This window comes from Medicago sativa, chromosome 7, assembly GCF_051527215.1.
Source record: "Medicago sativa cultivar Bolivia chromosome 7, Bolivia_mono, whole genome shotgun sequence".
NCBI classification, from domain to species: domain Eukaryota; kingdom Viridiplantae; phylum Streptophyta; class Magnoliopsida; order Fabales; family Fabaceae; genus Medicago; species Medicago sativa.
The window spans coordinates 92,353,729-92,372,963 of NC_140755.1; the positions used below are offsets into that span (position 1 = coordinate 92,353,729).

General features: G+C 34.1%; 2 protein-coding genes across 3 annotated transcripts; both read right to left on the bottom strand.

Moving 5' to 3' along the window:
• Positions 1–6,513: 6,513 nt before the first annotated feature.
• Positions 6,514–7,030, bottom strand: LOC146910305 (uncharacterized). Its single transcript, XM_085729729.1, has one exon. It carries the CDS (start codon positions 6,944–6,946, stop codon positions 6,566–6,568), a length of 381 nt encoding a protein of 126 aa, XP_085585855.1. The 5' UTR covers positions 6,947–7,030; the 3' UTR covers positions 6,514–6,565.
• Positions 7,031–8,548: 1,518 nt separating this feature from the next.
• Positions 8,549–16,474, bottom strand: LOC146910306 (ABC transporter C family member 5-like). Of its 2 annotated transcripts, XM_085730313.1 has the most exons (12): positions 16,375–16,474; positions 13,951–16,205; positions 13,236–13,556; positions 13,074–13,160; positions 11,966–12,661; positions 11,659–11,823; positions 11,281–11,575; positions 10,682–10,896; positions 10,133–10,438; positions 9,716–9,779; positions 9,363–9,602; positions 8,549–9,248 (listed from the first exon to the last, which is right to left on the bottom strand). In XM_085730313.1, the coding sequence occupies exons 2-12, from the start codon at positions 16,033–16,035 to the stop codon at positions 9,136–9,138; spliced, it is 4,587 nt and encodes a 1,528-aa protein (XP_085586439.1). In that variant the 5' UTR covers positions 16,036–16,205; positions 16,375–16,474; the 3' UTR covers positions 8,549–9,135. The 2 variants fall into 2 exon arrangements, with proteins under 2 accessions (XP_085586439.1, XP_085586440.1); XM_085730314.1 differs by having other exon boundaries at positions 13,951–16,405.
• Between the last annotated feature and the right edge of the window lie 2,761 nt (positions 16,475–19,235).

Consider the following 19,235-nt stretch of genomic DNA (forward strand, 5'->3'; position numbering starts at 1 on the left):
TCCAGACCCGTCCCATGTGATTCAGAGTGATGACGTGCAAGTTAGAGACAACCTTACGGTGGAGACTTTACCTTTGAGGATTGATGATCGCAAAATGAAGACGTTGAGAGGCAAAGAAATACCTCTAGTGAGAGTTGTTTGGAGCGGCGCTACTGGTGAAAGCTTGACGTGGGAGCTGGAGAGTAAGATGATGGAGTCTTATCCAGAGTTGTTTGCTTGAGGTAAATTTTCGAGGACGAAAATTCTATAAGTTGGGGAGAATTGTAACGCCCGTCTTAATTATTTGATTATTTAAAAATATATTTACATATATGATTTAAGTGATTTTCATGATTGATATGTGTGAATTTTATGATTCATGAGGTTGAGTGGTTTATATGATTTATAAATGAATTATGTGGGGTATTTTGTTGTGGTGAAGTTGTTATGTTGTTATGACTTATTTTATTATTAAATAAAATAAGATATGATAAATAAAATAAAAATATTAGAAGTTGGGCTGTGATGTGTAAAGAGTAAGTTTAGAGGTGAGAAGAGTAATACGAAAAGATAAATAGGGCAAACAGAAGTTAGAAACGTTTTTACGTGAAACACTTTTGGAGAAAAGGGAGAAAAGTCAGAAAAGAGGAGAACTAGAGGGAGAGCTGCGATTTCATCATAACCAGGTAAGGGTGAGACTAATTTTCAATATTATTAAGGGTATAATTCTATAGGATGAATTTAGCATGATTAGGTTAAGTTTTGGTGAGAATTGAGAATTAGGTTTAGGATCAATTTTGATGTATGAATCAAGAACAGATGTTAGATTGATGCAAAATTAGTGTACAGACCTTAGATATGACTTAAGATGATAATTAGATGCTATTTGGATGAAGGAATCGTGAATATAGGTGAAAAGTTGTGATTTTTAGGTTTCTGGCCGTACTGACATTCATCGCTCGCACCTGCGAGCAAGAACACTCGCATCTGCGAGCTAGGACCCAGAACTCGCCACTGCGAGCAATGCAACTCGCAACTGCGAGTGACCTGTAAGCTCGCAACTGCGAGCAGAATAACTCGCCACTGCGAGTAAAGACTTAGGAACCCAGAATGCACGCTTTGCTCGCCATTGCGAGCAAAGTTACTCGCAACTGCGAGTTAGGCCGTTAGTTGCCCAAAATTGTTCTGATGCGATCCTTTCGCACGTGTAGTCATGAGTTGATCTTAGAAGTAAGAAAGAGGGTTGTTTAGGATGCTTTCAGAAGTCCCAGACGTCTGTTTAGGTGACTGAGATTAGTAGTGATGTTGTATAAGAATTATTTAAGATGCTATATGATGATAAGTGTTTATGATTCATTCCCTTTAATGTTGTTATGTTATTTAAACACTGTTTTATGATGTAAATGTTGCTGGTTGCTGCTGTTGACTGTTAGTGTCTTGAAGTTGCATGAGTCGGTCTATGTTGTTGGAATTTTAAGAAGTTGTCCATGATTATGAGTCGTATGAGTTGTTCACGTCGTCGTCTAAGTCGTTGGAAGTTTGAGTTCATTGCATGCTCATTAAAGTTGGGGGCTTTAGGCCCGGCAGCCTTTGTGCTCATTAAAGTTGGGGGCTTTAGGCCCGGCAGCCTTTGTGCTCATTAAAGTTGGGGGCTTTAGGCCCGGCAGCCTTTGTGCTCACATGTTGAAGAGCTATTTATGCTCATTTTGTTGTTGAATGGTACCACATGCATTTGCATATCAAGAAGTTCATGATGTTTAAGTTGTCAAGTTGTTGTTGAGTTGATAGAGTTGCATGGTCAAAGAAGAGTTGCGTTGTTAAGTTGTTGTTGAGTTGATAGAGTTGCATGGTCAAAGATGAGTTGTGTCGTCAAGTTAAGTGTTAAGTTGATTATGATTTGTGATGAAAATTAGTAATGGTATTTGATGATTGTATTTGTTATGAAATGAAAAATATGCTAATTGTTGATATGATATTAATGTTTAAGTTGTTAAATGCATTTTATTGGATTATATGCTTAATGTATTGATTATAAAATCTCACCCCTTCTGCGTATATGTTGCCTCGACCGTGGGTAATGTGCAGGTAATAAAGATTAGAGGCGTTCGTGAGTAGACTCCTCACTTGGTGTCTAGGTGCTCTGATACGTAACGGGATGGGGGCTTGCTTTTACTTCTATTCCTTACGTGTCTCTTTTATGAACTAATTTATGAGAATTTCCAATAAGGCATGCGTGCCAAGACTTTTAAATGTTGAACTATTTTCCGCTGCAACAGTTTAAGATTTTCATGATGTTGAATTTGAAGGATAATTATTATTATCTGTTTTGAGATGTTAAAGTAGTGTGTGACATTCCGTTATGAATTAAATACTCTGATTTTAAATGAAATTTTTATGTTGGGAAAACGGGGTGTTACAATGAACATTGTGGTTGATCAATGAAAAGGAAATAATATTCGATATATCTGTATTATACATTAGAGTTTAAAAAAAAAAATTAAACCACCTTGACCCAGGAACAATAAGTTGGGGAAAATTACCTACATGAAAAATGGAAAGAAAAATGGTCGAAAATTAAATGAGTTTCATACTTGTGTGAAGAAGTTAATTGCTCAAAATAAATGGAATTAACAAAGTTTAAATCAAGTTATATTATAAGAGAAGTGTTTGTCAATTTGATAAAAAAAAAAGGGAGATTAGTATTTAGTTAAAAAATAGAGCGGGTGTTTGTGTTTTTTAAGAAGATCTTAAGGGAGGTTAGTGTAATTATATGTAAAAATATTTAAAATTGTAAAGATTTCATTATCGATAAAGATGTCGTTATGAGTCTTGTTTATAAATTGTACAACTATATTATTTACTGTGTTGACGGTCGATCCATTAATTGTTTTTCGCAGAGGTTCACGTTTCATATTTTTTTGTAACCTGATGTCGCGCCCGTATATGAGTTTGCTAGGGTGCGCCCGTGATTAGTGAATTTTTGTTATGATAGATTTGGGTCGATCCACTTGGTCTGATTTATTATGTTGTATCCCCGTTTTAGGTTGTACATGAGTCAAGTCTAATGCCCTCAGACTCTTTATCTATTCTTTTTATTTAATATAATTTTTCTTTTGACTAAGTATTTTTAGAAAAGAAGCAATCTTGAAAATGTCTAATTTTTTGACAAATAAATATATGCCTTGTAATAAATATTTTGTAACTTTCTTGAAGTTATGTTGTTATTTTTTTTTTAAGAATGAAGTTTTGTTATTTTGTGATTATCAATCAAAAATTATTGAATTTTTTTTCCTTAATGAAAATATTTTTTCAATGTTTTGTTAGTATCGAAGTTAACTGTCTCAACCATATTTTGTTATTTTATTGATAAGTGAAATGTATTTGTTAATGTTTTTTATTAAAATTTATATTTATGAATATTATTTTTTAGTCTTAACTGTCTCAACCATATTTTGTTATTTTATTGATAAGTGAAATGTATTTGTTAATGTTTTTTTATTAAAATTTATATTTATGAATATTATTTTTTAGTCTAATTATGTAAACAATTGTCATTTTTTCATTGGATTACCTACAAAAGAAAAACTCATAGGAAGGTAGTTCTATTGCATCCTAAAAACTAAAAAATCATAGGAAGTTAGTTATGTATCATCAATAGACTCAGTGTCTGATAAAAGCACATGAACATCATAAAAAAATAACAAAAATTGGTACAATCACAAAACTTATTTTTAATAAAATAAAAATATATTTTGATATTGAATTAAAGTTATATATATTTTGTTATTCAATCATTTAGAGATTATTTTTGAAAAAGTGGAATCAATATTGTGTTTGTTTATCATAATAACAATAACTTCTTTGAAAAAAATTGTTTGGATACAACAATATAAAATGGATTTTGTGTTACAAGATTATCTTCTTGTTTAAAGTTTTTTAAAATTTATAGCAAACCCCGTAGTGCTTATTTGTTATGAATTAAAATAAAAATAATATTGACATTCAATAATTTAGTGATTTTTTTAAATTTTAATAAAAATATCATAATCTATTTTGTGTTTGTTTATGGTAATATAAAATCATTAAAAAAATTAATATAATGTAGTTTGTGTAGATACATCAATATAAATCATCGTGAACTTACCTCAGTTGGTAGGGACAATGCATAATATATGCAAGGTATGGGGTTCGAACCCCAGCTACCACCAAAAAAAGATACATCAATATAAAAGAAACTTTTTGTTGCAAAATCACATCAATCTTTTGAAATTTATGTTCTCTCTCAGCTAAATAGGCTCTTTTGTTACAAAAGACACAAAAAGATAAATATAAGTTGACGTGTCAAAATATTAAGATGTGGTAAAATTATGTTTTTACTGATCATTAACTTTCATAATTAGAGAAATATAATAGATTGTATTTGTTTTTTTTAACTCTTTAGATATTTAAAAGTTGAATTATATAAAAATTTGTTTTGATTGAGATTAAGATTAAGTTTGTTTGTAGATTAAGTTAGTGTGTTTTATTGAGTGAATTTGTTTTAATTTGTTTTTAAAAGAGAAAAAATTGGGGGAAGTTGAAACAAAAGACACAAAAGGATATAATTTTGATGACGTGCCATAAGATTAAGAAGGGGTAAGATTGTATTTTTTTGTAGACATTAAGTATCATGATTAGAGAATAGAAAATAGACGATTGTAACTTTTTTTAACTCTTTAGATATTTAAAAGTTGAATTATAGGAAAATTTGTTTTGATTGAGATTAAGATTAAGTTTGTTTTTTCTTTAAAAAAGATTTAGTTAGTGTGTTTTATTGAGTGAGTTTGTTTTAATTTGTTTTTGAGAGAGAAAAAATAGGGGAAAGTTGAAGCAAAAGACATAAAAGGATATAATTTTGATGATGTGTCAAAAAATTAAGAAGGTTTAAGATTGTATTTTTGGTAGACATTAAGTTTTATAGATAGAGAATAGATTTTAGAAAACAATTTGGTTATTTATCTTTTCCCATTGCAATTTTGTTCTTTTTGTCCATTTGCATATAACTTTTCAAGCTTCAAATCTACTACTCATATACAAACATAAATGATAAATGAAAATCATATATATATATATATATATATATATATATATATATATATATATATATATATATATATATATATATATATAAAGATTGGGAAGTCATAAGAAAATAAAGTCACATATCAGTAATGAAAAAAAGGAAAAAAACGTAATGAAAAATAAATAAATGATCAAATCATTATTTTAATTTAAATTAAAAGACACATGCGTAATTTTGCCTTTTCTTTGATAATGAGAAATTGATAGCCGCCTCAAGAGGGAGAGAAGAAAAGGGACATGAACCTTTTGTATCTCAACGGAAGAGGGAGATGGCACACGTGGTTTGCGACGGCACCAACCGGTTGGTCCACATTGGCGTGACTGATATGTCGTCGTGATGGGGATAGATATTTCCGACGGAAGGAAGATGGTGGCTACCGGTAGTGGCAAAAAATAAATAAAAATGGCGGGGGTTTAATTCAAGGAAAGGTGGCAAATGTGAATGAATATGGTAGTGTGGTATATTATTTGAAGAGATGAGAGCTCCATTCATTAAGTTTATTTTCTCTATGCATTTTCTTTCTGATTTTCGTATCCAGTTTCCAACCCCCTTTATTCTTATTTGCTATAACCCATTCTTATTTATTTATACTCCCAAAGTAGGGTTAAGATATGAGGAAGCTGGCAAAACAATAGAGAAAAAAATGTACTCTTCTACTACTAATATGTGCAGGAGTACCGTGAAGATGTTCCAAACTTTCAAGGTTTGTTAGAAAATGCATATATGTTGTTTGTGTGCAGAAAAATGGGAAGTTAAAATAGCAAATACAAAAGATAAATTAGAATGAAGTTCAAAATAACAAAAAGTGGAGCCACGTGAAGATGGAGTGTGGACTTTGTCTTCTCTTTTCTTTTTCTAGGTGTATTGTGATTATTTTTTATCATAAGCATTACCATGTTCATTTTTTGAAGCAGAAAACTAATGGTATAGATACGTGAAGGGCAAATTGGCAAAGAAGTGATGGTGAGAGGTAAAGGAGATGAAAGCAACATCCTTTCCTCTTTCACATTCACATCATCATCATTAATTTCAACTTTCTTATAGCTAGTCCCTTCACAATATAAATTGAAGAAAAGAAAGTATCAATGCAATCCTAATTTGAAGTCATAAATATAAACACAATTAGAAATGTTGTTTGGACAGAAATTTATGTCTTGAAATTTATTGCGAGTCCGTTTAAACCGTCTGGATAGAGATAGACGATTCATGTTGTACCACAGGTATAATTTATACTGTAAAAAACTATAGAAATATTTGATATGATGCGACACATATTCAAATTCACTATTTCCTACTTTTTTTATCGTGTTATGCTGTTGTTAAATTTTTTGAAAAAGAAAATAATTATAGATGATTCATGTCGCGATTTCAGCCAACTAAAAAGTCAGAAGCTTAAACATATGCTCTTGATAATTGGAACATCATAATTAGATAACAAAAATCATACAATGTAGTAACTGGATTTCACAGGATAAAAATAATGATCCTAGTTGAGAAAAGAAGCACCAAAAGAAACATAAGAGCCAATAACAAAATTAATATGCAAAGACTAAAACCAAGTTTGTCTCCCCAACAAAATCTTTTGCTGTAAGAGGGAGTTCCTTTATCAAACTTCAAATCTTCAAAATATAGACTAACACCTGGGTCTCTCATCCTAACCTCACTATCATGTAACACAGAATTCGTGACACCTTGAACATTGTTGTTTACATAAATGTTGATGCAGCAACAATCTTTTGACTCACCTTTGGTGTTGCTTCTATGGTGCAAGCGCATTGTTGCACCCACATTCTTTCCATCCATGTTGATGTACTCAAATGAACCATCCTTGAGTTTAGAGTCCATGGTAAGATAATGTAGTAATCACTGAAATGTGCCACAGCCCACAATCGATGTGCATTGAGAACTTATTCAAGTGTGGAGGGGCTTTTAATTTCACCTTTTTCAATGAGTTAGATTTGATCTAGAGGTTACCTCATGATGAAGGAAACTCAATGTTCTCCTAAGATTACTTGAAATACACTCAAGTGGAAAGTTAAATCAACCCAAGTTATTAAAAATTAATTAGGCTATTTTCTAATTCATCCAGAACCAATTTGGATAGTAATTTGTTCATAGGGTACATACAAATAAGGGTTAATGTTGAAATAGTCACTCTAATAATTTGTTCATAGGGTACATGCAAATAAGGGTTAATGTTGAAATAGTCACTCTAATATTCATGAAGTCTGCAATAAGAGAAACATAGATAATGTTTGGTTTAAACAAAAATAGGTCAAAAGAAAATTAATGTTTGGTTTAAATTTCAAGTCAAATATATCAATTTTTATTGATCCACTTTTATTTACAATTAAGACCAGAGGGGATACACTCAAACATCAAAAATATTTTTATAAAAAATCTTAAACAAACGAGTCCATAATCATGTAATATTAATTGTTTAATTATGCATTAATAGTTGAAATATCTATTTTTTGAGTGAGTTATTCATAGTGAAGTCAAGTCTACTTTCGATACATGGTCCTTAATTGTTCCAAAGAGAAACTCTTGTGTGAACCATGACCAAGAAATTTGGTTTGGTCACACATAGAGTTTTTGTCTTCTCTCTCTTCACAAATAAACAAATACTTTCCATTTTCTCTCTCTTCTCTCTTCGCTCTCTTCTTTCTTTGGTTGTGACCAAAGAAAATTTCTTGGTCCTGGACCACCTAAGAATTTCTCGGGTGGCATTTAAGACAAAAGCAATGTAAAAGTTCAATGTTCATTCCTCACTAGAGGACAATGTAGAAATTTGCCAATTCAAATAAAAGACACACAATGTGGTGTGGGACCACCTCAAAAAAGTGGTGTGGGACAGTTTGTGTACCCTTTGATGGATACTCATGAAACACGACTAGATACATGATGTCACATTGCTTCTCCTCCTCCTTTTCCCCCTTGATGTGTTAACACAAGAGGAAGGTTATATAATAAATGATTGTCTTTATATGTATGGAATGACTCAAGCTGACTTTTGAAACCCTGGTGTTACTGTTTCATTGTTTTTCCAGAGATTTTGTGCTAGAATACGTTGATCTTCTACTTAAAGGTGTTTACTGTTTCAATGAACTTCTACTTAAAGGTGAAGACGTTGATCTTCTTCAAAATCAAAATTATGGGTGATTTTCAAGCATCAATTAGCAGTATATCATACGTAACATATTCTCACGTATTGCCCTACAATTTACCCCAGATGAATCCTACCCTTTCTTGGACCCTACCACTGTGGGTGTTTTATAGCACTGTCTGCATTAAATCTGCCAGTAGGCCATTCACTCATTTACTAGATCCTGCCATACATCCTTATGAGTATGGCCAACAATTAGTATGCATTTTTTTGGGCAGATCAATGAGCCTTTACCACTATTCCATCCATCTCAACCACAAAAACAATCCAAATAAGGAAAATTTTGTTGCATTATAATGCAAGGGATACTACACTACAGAATGAAGATATTGTAAACAGTTAATTACACTTGATAAAAAATAGAAAATTAAATAACTCTGCAGAGAATAAAAGATAACCAAATCTAATTTTGCTTTGGGGGTGGGGGATATGAGGTAGAAATGACTTAATTCTGAACCTTCTCTACAAGTTATGGAATACACAGGAAAGTTTAAACTCTAACCTTTTCTAACTAAGCAAAATTCTAGTTCCTCAGTCTACAAACTACTTTATTGCACATCATTGAAACCAATTCAGATGCCTATACTTGCTTTCCTGTAATCACAGATGTCTTATTGAGTTACGAAGCATGCTAACCATGCACGAATTCCTCAAATCTGTTAAAAGGGAAAAATCAAAACTAATTCTCTCCCACTAGAGTTCTTGAATCACTTCCGCTTCTTTTTATTCTTTTTCTATTTTGGTCTATGCATGCGCCAAATGCATCAGTAGCATGCAAGGGAGGCATCATCCACGACTGTTTCGACTTCTGAATTGTCTTCATGCTCTGGCCACCGCCCACATCTATGTTTCTAAGCATTGATCTGATCTAAAATTCTGGTATACCACTCGACCGTGAGGAATACTCAGTCACCAACTTTAGAAACATGGATGACCTGTCCTCTAATAGTCGTAACGGAGTGTCAAACTCGGCAACTCGACCTGCAAAGGCATTGTAGGGTTATCTTCATAAGCATAAATTATTGAACCATAATGCGAATCCAATGGACAAAAAAGACAAACAGAAGAATAAGATATGACTGTTACGATACACACCATCACTGAGCACCAGAACTTGATCGCTGTCAATGACAGTAGGAATACGATGTGCAATGGTAAGCACGGTGCAGTCTTTGAACTCTGTTCGGATAATCTTCTGGATAAGATTATCAGTGGCTGTGTCGACGGATGCTGTTGCTTCATCAAGTACAAGTATTTTTGACTGCTTCAGTAGAGCTCGGCCAAGAGAAACAAGTTGTCGCTGTCCTACACTCCAATTGTCTCCATTTTCTATAACTGCAGATTTCAAAATATGCGTTAAGATAAGTACTTGTGAATCCAAACACTTTTCCTTTTAAGGGGTGGAGAAGGAACATGTGTATTTTGCAAAAATCTTCATGGCTACCTACCTGGTGTATCGAGTTTTTGTCCTTTCTCACGGATGATCTCTCCAAGTTGAGACTTATCTAGCGCCTGTGGAAAATTAAAACCCACAATTACAGAGCGGATGTGCATAGCCTTCTACTCAAAGCCATAATTTTCAAAATGAATTGTTGGTCTATTTTCATATGTTATGAGCTCTTTCCTAGTAAAAAGTATTGCAGACTTTTCTTTATATTGGCTTCATGTCCTTTCTTTCTCCCCTTTTTATATCATTTTTGTTTATGTTTGTTTTTACTGTTCAGATATCTTGACCTCTTTCTTAATCCTCCCTTAATAACAATACTTCCATTTCAATTAAAAACAATAACTACTTTGGCTAATACAGTGTTATAAGGATGCAAAACCTCTTCTTTCAAACATGCATATGCATACGAAATACTAACCTCCCAAATATCTTTATCTGAGTGCTCCTCAAGGGGATCAAGATTTCCTCGAATGGTCCCTTCAAATAAGGTTGGATCCTGTGGTATGATACTGAGATGGCTTCGGAGGTCATGCAGACCAATCTCAAAAATATTAATGTTGTCTATGTGGATACTTCCGCCTGCTGGTTCAATCAATCGAAATAATGCTTGAATCAAAGTAGATTTGCCACTGCCAGTGCGTCCAACTATTCCTATATTCTTCCCACCAGGAAATGTGCATGATACTCCATGAAGCACCAAAGGAAGATTTTCTTTGTAACGGACCTTAAGGAGAAACAGGGTCAGGTAATAAAATGGAGGTGCAGTATCATTAAAAAGAAACAATTGCAGTCATTGTAATTATGATATTGTAATAAATGTAGCATGGTTAACAGCTTGAATTAGATACAACTAAAAAGTAAATGTCAAGTTAAGCAACAATGTAATAAACTATTCCACCTCTCAAATAAAGACTTCAAAATAAAAATAAAAAGTACAGAAAATATAAATACGGAGTTATATTAGTACCTTCAAATCAAATATTTCAATTGCCCCATTTACAGGCCATGAGGATGGAGGACGGGAATCTTCAATAATTGCAGGTGCTTCACTTGGAATTTGGCTGTACTGATAAATTCTTTCAATAGATATAATTTTGTTTTCAAGTTTGCAAAAGCTAAGTATCCAACGGGATAAACGTGCGTTTAAATTCAGACCATATGTCACAGCAAGTCCAGCCATGCCTATGTAGAAAAAGTAATAGTAATAAGCAACAGAATAATGTCTTACTATTATATTCTGCATCATTTGCAACCATTACTTGTGGAAAAAGAAAAAAGAAAAAAACAAAGGTAGCTTTAGTTATGCAAGTTAGAACTAACAGAACAAAACACGAGTTCTGTCCATGTTTGGTGTGTGTTAATAGTGGAACAAAAGAAGACAATGTAAAAAAGTGGTATGGTTAGTCCACTGAAAAGGGAGAACAAAATAAAACAGGCTATTCTGTTCCGTTCTGTTTGTGCCAAACAATACCTAATTTCTAATAATACTACATAAATCCTTCGGGATTAGACATATCACTTGCAAGAGTAAGTAGAGGAAACGAGTTATTAGAACCAAGTACTTACTGGGGTCAATACTTCCACGGGGAAAGCTTACAAGCAATACCATGCAGAAAGCAAATACAAAAGTTGACAATAACTCCATACGCAGGCAGAGCCACTCAATAGCAGCAAGACTGCAGAAGAATGGCCGTGCAAAACAATCAAGTAGATAGAGGTTCCGCTTCATGAACCTTTTTTCTTGTCCGAAACCCCTGATGGTGGATGCTCCAGCAATTGATTCACCAAAAAGATTTATAATTGGTGATTTCTGAATGCTTACAATACGTACCAGTTCCCTTGATGAAGCCATGTAGTATTTCTGCAACAGAATTGATTATTGTTGGAACAATTCACAAACAAGTTTGAAAGATTTGATGCTGGAATATGAATATCTCTAATTACCTGCATCCACAAACAAGCAATGGCCATTGGGATGACTAAGAGCAAAACTTGCCATGTTACTTCTGTCATTACACCAACAATACCAATAAGCTGTATTGTTGTTGCAGCAAACCCACCAAGTCTAAAAGGGATGTCAAGATCCACAACACTTTGATCAACTGAAACCTGGACAGATACAGATGACACATTATCATGGTCTCAAACCATATACAGCGAGAAATAAGTAAAAGAAATACAAATAGAATACCCAGTTTACAACATATACAGGGAGAAAAAGGTAAAAGAAATTAAAAAGTAAATAAAGTACCCGATTCAAAATCCTTCCAGCCGGTGTAGAATCAAAGAAATACATAGGTGCATTGAAAACACATCGAAGCATCTTCAAAAATAGTTTCTGTGCAGCTGCGAGACCAAATGTAGCGACTAGAACAGCCCTTACAAATATAAACAATGAACTTCCGAAAGCAAGGGCCATGTAAACAAGAAGAAGAATCATGGGTTTTACTTTGGGCTGGTCTCCTTCTGTTTGAGGGTTAGCCCACGCCATCCACCAATTACTAGCAATCTGAAGGAACTGAAATAACGCTTGTGCGATGATAATGAGTGGAATCAATAAACCTTTATATGCCGCTGCCATGTATGAAAGATACACCTTCATGCTGACTCTGCCTCTAACCCTCTCTTCTTCCTGAACAAGCTGTTTTTTCCTCGATCTTTTTGCTTTCTTCTTCTCTTTATTTGCTTTTGGATCTGAAGCTGATGGTCCATCTTGCATTTCCTTTGTCAAACTGTCAATATCGTTCGCAGAACAAATGGATTTCTTACTGGTCATAACAGATGCCTCCAATGATAAATTTTCATCTGAATCTTCAGAGGAGTGACTAGGGATATCCATTGCCTCTATGGCTTCATGGTGAGCTGAAACTAGAGCTTTAAAATCTGTTCCTGCTTGTAACAGATCATCATACTTTCCGGCTTGTATGATGCAACCTTCCTTGAGAACCTTCAAAAATGGAAAGATAAATTTAGAAAGAATCATCTTCACTTCATATGAACTGCATGATTACATCCCTAAATTATATTCGAAATCAAAACTTTAAATCAACCTAAAACTCCATATAGCATTATACATTTTTCCAAGGATTCTTTAAAACCCTTAGCTTTAAAAAGAAAGAACTAAGAATGTAAACAGGGTATGGGATGAGCTTGAATTTGAAGCATCACATTCAAATAAGCGAGGACATCTGAAACCCTGGAGCATGCATCATGCATGGAATGAATGAATAATTCCCAAATGTGAAATAAAGTGTAACCATTAACTTTGTCTCTAATTATGTGAAATGAAGTTTAACCATTAACTTTGCCTCTAACTATATAATTGCAAGGACGTGCAAGAAAAAACCACATAGCCATACCAGTATCAAATCAGCAGCAGGAAGAAATTCAACTTGATGGGTCACAAAAATGACTGTTTTATTTGCAAGTGCCGTCAGTATATACTCCTGCAGTTTTCATATCACAAATTAAGTCCAATTCAGTTAAACAATAATATTAACTCCAAGCTAAGGAAAACTAACCCTAAACAACTCTGATCCAGTGTGTGCGTCAACTGCACTGAAGGGGTCGTCAAGGAGATAAATATCAGCATCTTGGTAGAGTGCACGAGCAAGCTGCACCCGTTGCTTCTGACCCCCACTCAGGTTTATACCTCTATCACCAATAATTGTTTGATCTCCATGTGAGAAAAGTTCTAGGTCCTTTTTCAGCGAACAGGCATGAATAACATTCTTGTACTTTGGTTTGTCCTTTGGGCTTCCAAAGAGGATGTTTTCTTCTATAGTTCCTGATTGTATCCATGCTGATTGGGAGACATATGCAGCAGAGCCACACACACTGACCTGCAAAATAATCCAATGTATCTTTAAAAACTGTTACAAAACAAAAGATTGAGGGTCTATTTGTATAAACAGCTCAATCAAGCATTTATAGCATCAATGTTTATCAAGTAAGTGTTTATGTATAAGTTATTCTTGTAGCAAAAGATTAAATAAAGTCAAACTGTTTCATATAAGCTTTAAGTAGTTTTCATAAGCTATTCTGGAGAGTTTATGGAAATAAGCTGAAAATAGCTTCCAGACATGTCATAGTATTTTCATATGCTCTCCTAAACAGTGTTACAAGTACTTATACTAGTAGATAACCTCAACTAAGTCAGTCCAAACAGCCCCTATAACGCAAATAAACATACAGAAAAATATAGAAGGAATTAAAAGCTTAAGTACACAAACATACTTCACCAGAAAGCTTAGGAATCTCTCCGAGGATGCAAGAAAGGAAACTTGATTTCCCTGAACCAACTGTACCACAAACAGCCACACGCATCCCTTTTTCAACTTTCATATTTATCTCTGAAAGAGTAGGCCTGGAAGAAGAAGGGTCCCAAGAGAATTCACTCTCCTTAATTTCTATAGCAATGTTAGAAACGCCTTGTGGCAAGACAGTAGTTGCATCTTCCTGTAATTCTTCCTCCAGCAGGAAACAAGATAGTCGATCAAGAGAAACTTTTGTCTGAGCCATTGTAGATACCAAGTCTGGAAAATTCCTCAACGGTTCTTGGAGGATCCTGAAAGTAGCTAGAGCTGAAAGTACACCACCTGCAGTCAGCTTACCGCCCAATAATATGGAAGTAGCAAAAGTGACGGCTGAAACAAATATAGGTGAGCTCCAGAACATGAAAGTTATGAAAGCCTGGGAGTATAGGGCTTTCTTAAGCCACTTGAACTCTACTCCACGCATTTCCTCCAATTTTATTCGATATCTGTCCTCCCAAGCCTGCAGCTTGAGAATCCTCATGTTCCTTAGGCACTCGGATGTTTTTCTCATCCTTTCATCCTTAGCAGCCATTAATTTGTCTTGATAATCTTCTTGGATCCGAGCCACGGGAATAGTGATTACGATGGAAATGATTGTAGCAACAAGAGTCGCAACAGCTGCAATTCCAACATTCTTATACAAAATTGCGAGGGCTAGAACAATCTGCAGAGGAAGCATCCACATGTCATGAAGATACCAAGCGTAGTCCCCTACCCTCTGAACATCAATAGCCATGTAGTTAACAATCTCACCACTTGTGTGACTTTGCCTGGCCAAACTCGATAACCTAAGCCCCTTTTGGTATACCATCGCAGTTAAAGCAGACCTAACATGCATCCCCATGATGTCAACTCCTAGATACCATTGTCTCGTTGTGAAGGTCTCCACAAGCTTCGCAACAAAGAATATCCCTGCAAGGACATACCCCTCATGAGGGAAAGTCTCTATACCACTCAAGTAATCAACAAAGTAACTTATCATGTATGGACCTACATATGAGACAAGAGTAGTGACACCAGCAAAAATGGCATTAATAGCTGCCTCCTTCCAGAATGATTTGAGAAGTGTCCAAGCTAATGAAGGCTGAGTCGGTGATTTTTCAGCCTTCAATTTCTCCCAATTAGAATTCAAAATCTTAAAATTTGTTTTGGCTCGATCTTTAGGCGCAACAAGGGGAATGTCCTTAAGCTCAAGCGGTCTCTTTGCACCGATGGAAAGAATTGAGTTAAGCCAAGACAGAGTTGCCAAGCTAAAAAGTCCAGCATCACTATAAGGAGTAACCTTGAGGCAACCTGGTTCTTCGTCGTCATCTTCATCAAGAAGCAATGGCTGTTGATTCTCAGCGTTCCTACAAACTTGAATACCAGAAACACCCCTAATTGCTACAATACAAAGGAAGGCAAGAGCAGGGGTAGCAGCGAAATTCGCCAAAACATGAGAACGCATGTGCTTGGAACCTTCCACCCAAAACCCTCTTCCATCAACATACAAACCACACAAGCAAACAACAAACAACACAAACCAAGAAACTCTCAGCAAAATTGGAAACTTCTGATACACCTTGTACTTGCAACGCAAAGCAGTGAAGCTCAAAACAATCCAAACCAAACACTGCAGAACCGGCACAGACAGAAGAGACAAATCCACAACCACAAAGTCCTCCTTAATCAAAGCAACACCATCAAATCCCAAAACCAAAACTTGCACCAAAAGAACATACAAACAAGAAAGCACCGACAACTTGAACCATGTCCCAATTCTAACATCAAAAGTTTCTCCATTGCCAACAACACCAACATTATTATCATTATCCTTAAAAAACCAAACTCTTCCACCAACACAGAAAAAAACCTCCCTCAATAGAAACAAAACAAGAACAACCAAATTAGTACATATTGCCACAAGCTCCAAAAGAGGCAATCCAAGGATCTTACTCAAAAGGGTATTCCACAATGACCCTTTTGAAGAATACAACGTTGTAGCCGAGATTTCATTGAAAGCCATGACAAAAAAGATGATTTTTCAGAAGAATATTGAGTCGGTGTGAAGAAGAAAAAGAAGAAGAAGAAGAAGTGAAAGAGAGTAGTAACCAAAACCAAAACCAAAACCAAGTGATGTCATCAAAAGCAGCTACTAGGAATGAAGAACATTTTTGCACCATGTGGAGTTAGATTCTGTGTGACACATTGCACGTTAAAACAAAGAGGTTTTCATTCATCAGTATCAACACGAAACACGAAGAACAGAGAGGAAAAAAAATAACAGTTTGCAGCTACAAAGAGACAAAAGGGTATGATTATTAAGGAATCAAAATTCTATACAAATGCAATAACAAGTACAAACCTGAATTTTTCCTCTTAGATCATGTGAAGATTTTTCACAAAGTTTCTGCCTTTCGACACCAAATAGAACAACACATGGATGATGGTGACCCCAATTGTGTAGGGTAGGTATGGAATTAACAACTCTTTATAGGGAGGTATAAATGTATTAATTAATTAATATTAATGTAATAAGATTTTGAATTGTGATTGGAGTCAATCATGAGATCTTGAGAGAATCACAATGTTGTTGGTTATTGTGTGAATTTGATCACGGCCGCGGCGCAACTGTAAAGAGATCAAAACTCTGACAGTCGCGGCGGTGGTAATAGTGAAGAAATCAAAACCCTTGATGTTCTAACCTAGACGACGGTATTCTAAAAACCCTCTAAATTACAATGTAGAAAAGAAGTAGAGAGAGTGTTGTGTAAGAGATTAGAGAGAGAATGTGTTAACTACTTACTATTCAATTGGGTTTTAACAAAGTTTTATACCACGTAACATGTTGAATGTGTTGAGAGTCAAATGTTTTATATTTAAAATTTAAAATAAGATATCAATATGATTTATGATTTATATTTGTGTACAATGATTTTAAGATTTTTTTATTTTATTTAAATATATATTTTAGAGATAGGTTTCAAATCACAATTTAATTTGTTGTATATGTATAGAATCATGAATAAAAGTTTAGTGAGACTTCTCCATTAAAAAAAGTGATTTTTTTCATACAAAATATATATATGATTTCTACAATTCAAAAACACAAAAAACTCCATCACAAACATATGCATAATTATGTGTTTTTCGTTGGTAAAAATAGTAACCAAGTGTATCATATGAAAATTAAGAATAAATTCTGAAAAATATCACTTAACTTTAAGTAAATGGAAGATAAGCCATAAAAGGACGATTCAAGTTCCCTTTGTCCTTTAAGAGAATAATTTATAGACCATTCTTTGTGTGTAACATACATAGGGGAGAGAGAGAGAGAGAGAGAGAGAGAGAGAGAGAGAGAGAGAGAGATAGAGAGAGAGAGAGAGAGAGAGAGAACAATTAGAGAATTTGTTTTTTCATTTGTTAAAGTTTTAGCTAGCACACATAATATTACATATTGATGCATGTATATCTTTTAGCATAATGTTTATTACAAAGCATGTTTGTTCCATGTGTGCTTATATGACTGATGAGATCACGATATGGTAGATCTGATTATGGTCCATAATAAATAAATAAAACTAGATTAGATTATAAGTGGACTTGTCTATTATTTAATGTTTTATCAAAGTGAGAGCATGCATCTAGTATAATTTTCGTGAAAAGGAAAGGGTGTTTTGTTTGTTTACACTTTACAGTGTGTCTTTGCACAGGCACGTAAGTATAGTGGTAGTGAGTGGAAGATGAATCAGATCATGAATGAGGATTGTGAATGTGATGCCATTTTGCTATAACTATAATTACATGCTTTTTTAGGATTTGAGACTTTTACAAACATGTTTGTGAAAATGGAGCATTTACAATTACATCTTCATCAAAATAATGCAACATTTTGTAAGATAAAGAAGGTTAGTTAAAGTTCATAAAAAAGGAGTTACTTAATAAAAATATAAACAAACAAAACGTGGCAATGAGATGCCAAAATTAAGATTATTTACAACACTCACACATCATGACGGAGTGGTATATATCAAAATTAAGATTAAGACATGAGAGTAATTTTTATTGAACGGTCAACTTTTTTTAGGAATTTAGGAATTTTTCACTCTCTCTCTCTTTTTCCTTTCTCTCTCTTGTGAGCCATCACAAAAACCCTAGTTTCTTCTCCTTCATCCACCAAAGAGGGGTGATTTAGGGTCAATTTTTGACCCAAAATCACCCCTCTAACTCGTTTTTCTATTTCCTTTTTATTGAAATAAGTGATTTTCACATCTATTTCGTTTTATTTTGTGATTTCGTCGTCTTCGTGCGACGTTGGTTGTTCGCCGTCTTTGTGCGACGTTGTTTGTTTTTCTTGTTTCTCTCAGGTATTTGATCGCTTCAGATTGTCAGATCAGCTTCGATCCAGTGCAGATCCAATCATTGACTTTGGCGTCATCCACGTTACAGATCCGGAAATATGGTTATTCCGGAGATTTAAATATAGTCATATGTGTAGGCATTTGTACTTTGCCGTTTTATGCTATTAACATGGATGCTGTGAGTCTGTTCACAGATTCATCCTTTTTGTTTTTAGCGAATTTGCATTATATCGATGTACTCTTTCAATTTGAATGAATGAATATCTTTTATTTTGTCAAAAAAAAAAAGACATATTTGGAAAGCAAACGAAAAAGATTGAAACACTAGTTTTCATAGAAAAGTTTTGTAGTTAGGAGCATAGATATAGATATATATTAATTAATTGTAGGTGGAATTATAGTTCGTAGCTTCACGGAGGAACTTGTGGTTGTAAGGTCTTTATTGACTTTTGCGAGGATTTGATTTAATTGACGTATATCATGGACCCTTGTTACATTTGATAATGATAGTGATCTAATTCAACCAGAAAATAACACAACATCAATAATTATAATATCAGCTAGGATAGTTGCTTTAAAAATGAAAAAGAATTTTGGGGTAACTTGAGTGAACGTGTTGTAAGTATAGGTGTACTGAGCACAAATCCTCCTTAAATGTTGCCTATGACACTATGATATCATCATTATTGTTGACTTTCCTTAGTTCATGCATAAACATGTAGTATTATTTAGGATCAATTGTTGTAAATACTAGTATAGTTGACTTACCTTATTCCTGCATGATTGTTTTCCTCTACTGTAATTTCAATTCAATGCATTTGATTATCTTGTAAATACATTTGATTACCTTGTAAAGCTTGGACAG

Excerpts from the sequence above, each read along its gene's own strand:
- LOC146910305 (XM_085729729.1), bottom strand. The coding sequence starts at position 6,946 with ATGGACTCTAAACTCAAGGATGGTTCATTTGAGTACATCAACATGGAT.
- LOC146910306 (XM_085730313.1), bottom strand. The coding sequence starts at position 16,035 with ATGGCTTTCAATGAAATCTCGGCTACAACGTTGTATTCTTCAAAAGGG. Across the intron at positions 13,161-13,235 it reads CTGGATCAGAGTTGTTTAGG|GAGTATATACTGACGGCACT; the intron begins GTTAGTTTTCCT and ends TGAAAACTGCAG. Across the intron at positions 10,897-11,280 it reads CCGTGGAAGTATTGACCCCA|GCATGGCTGGACTTGCTGTG; the intron begins GTAAGTACTTGG and ends TTTTCTACATAG.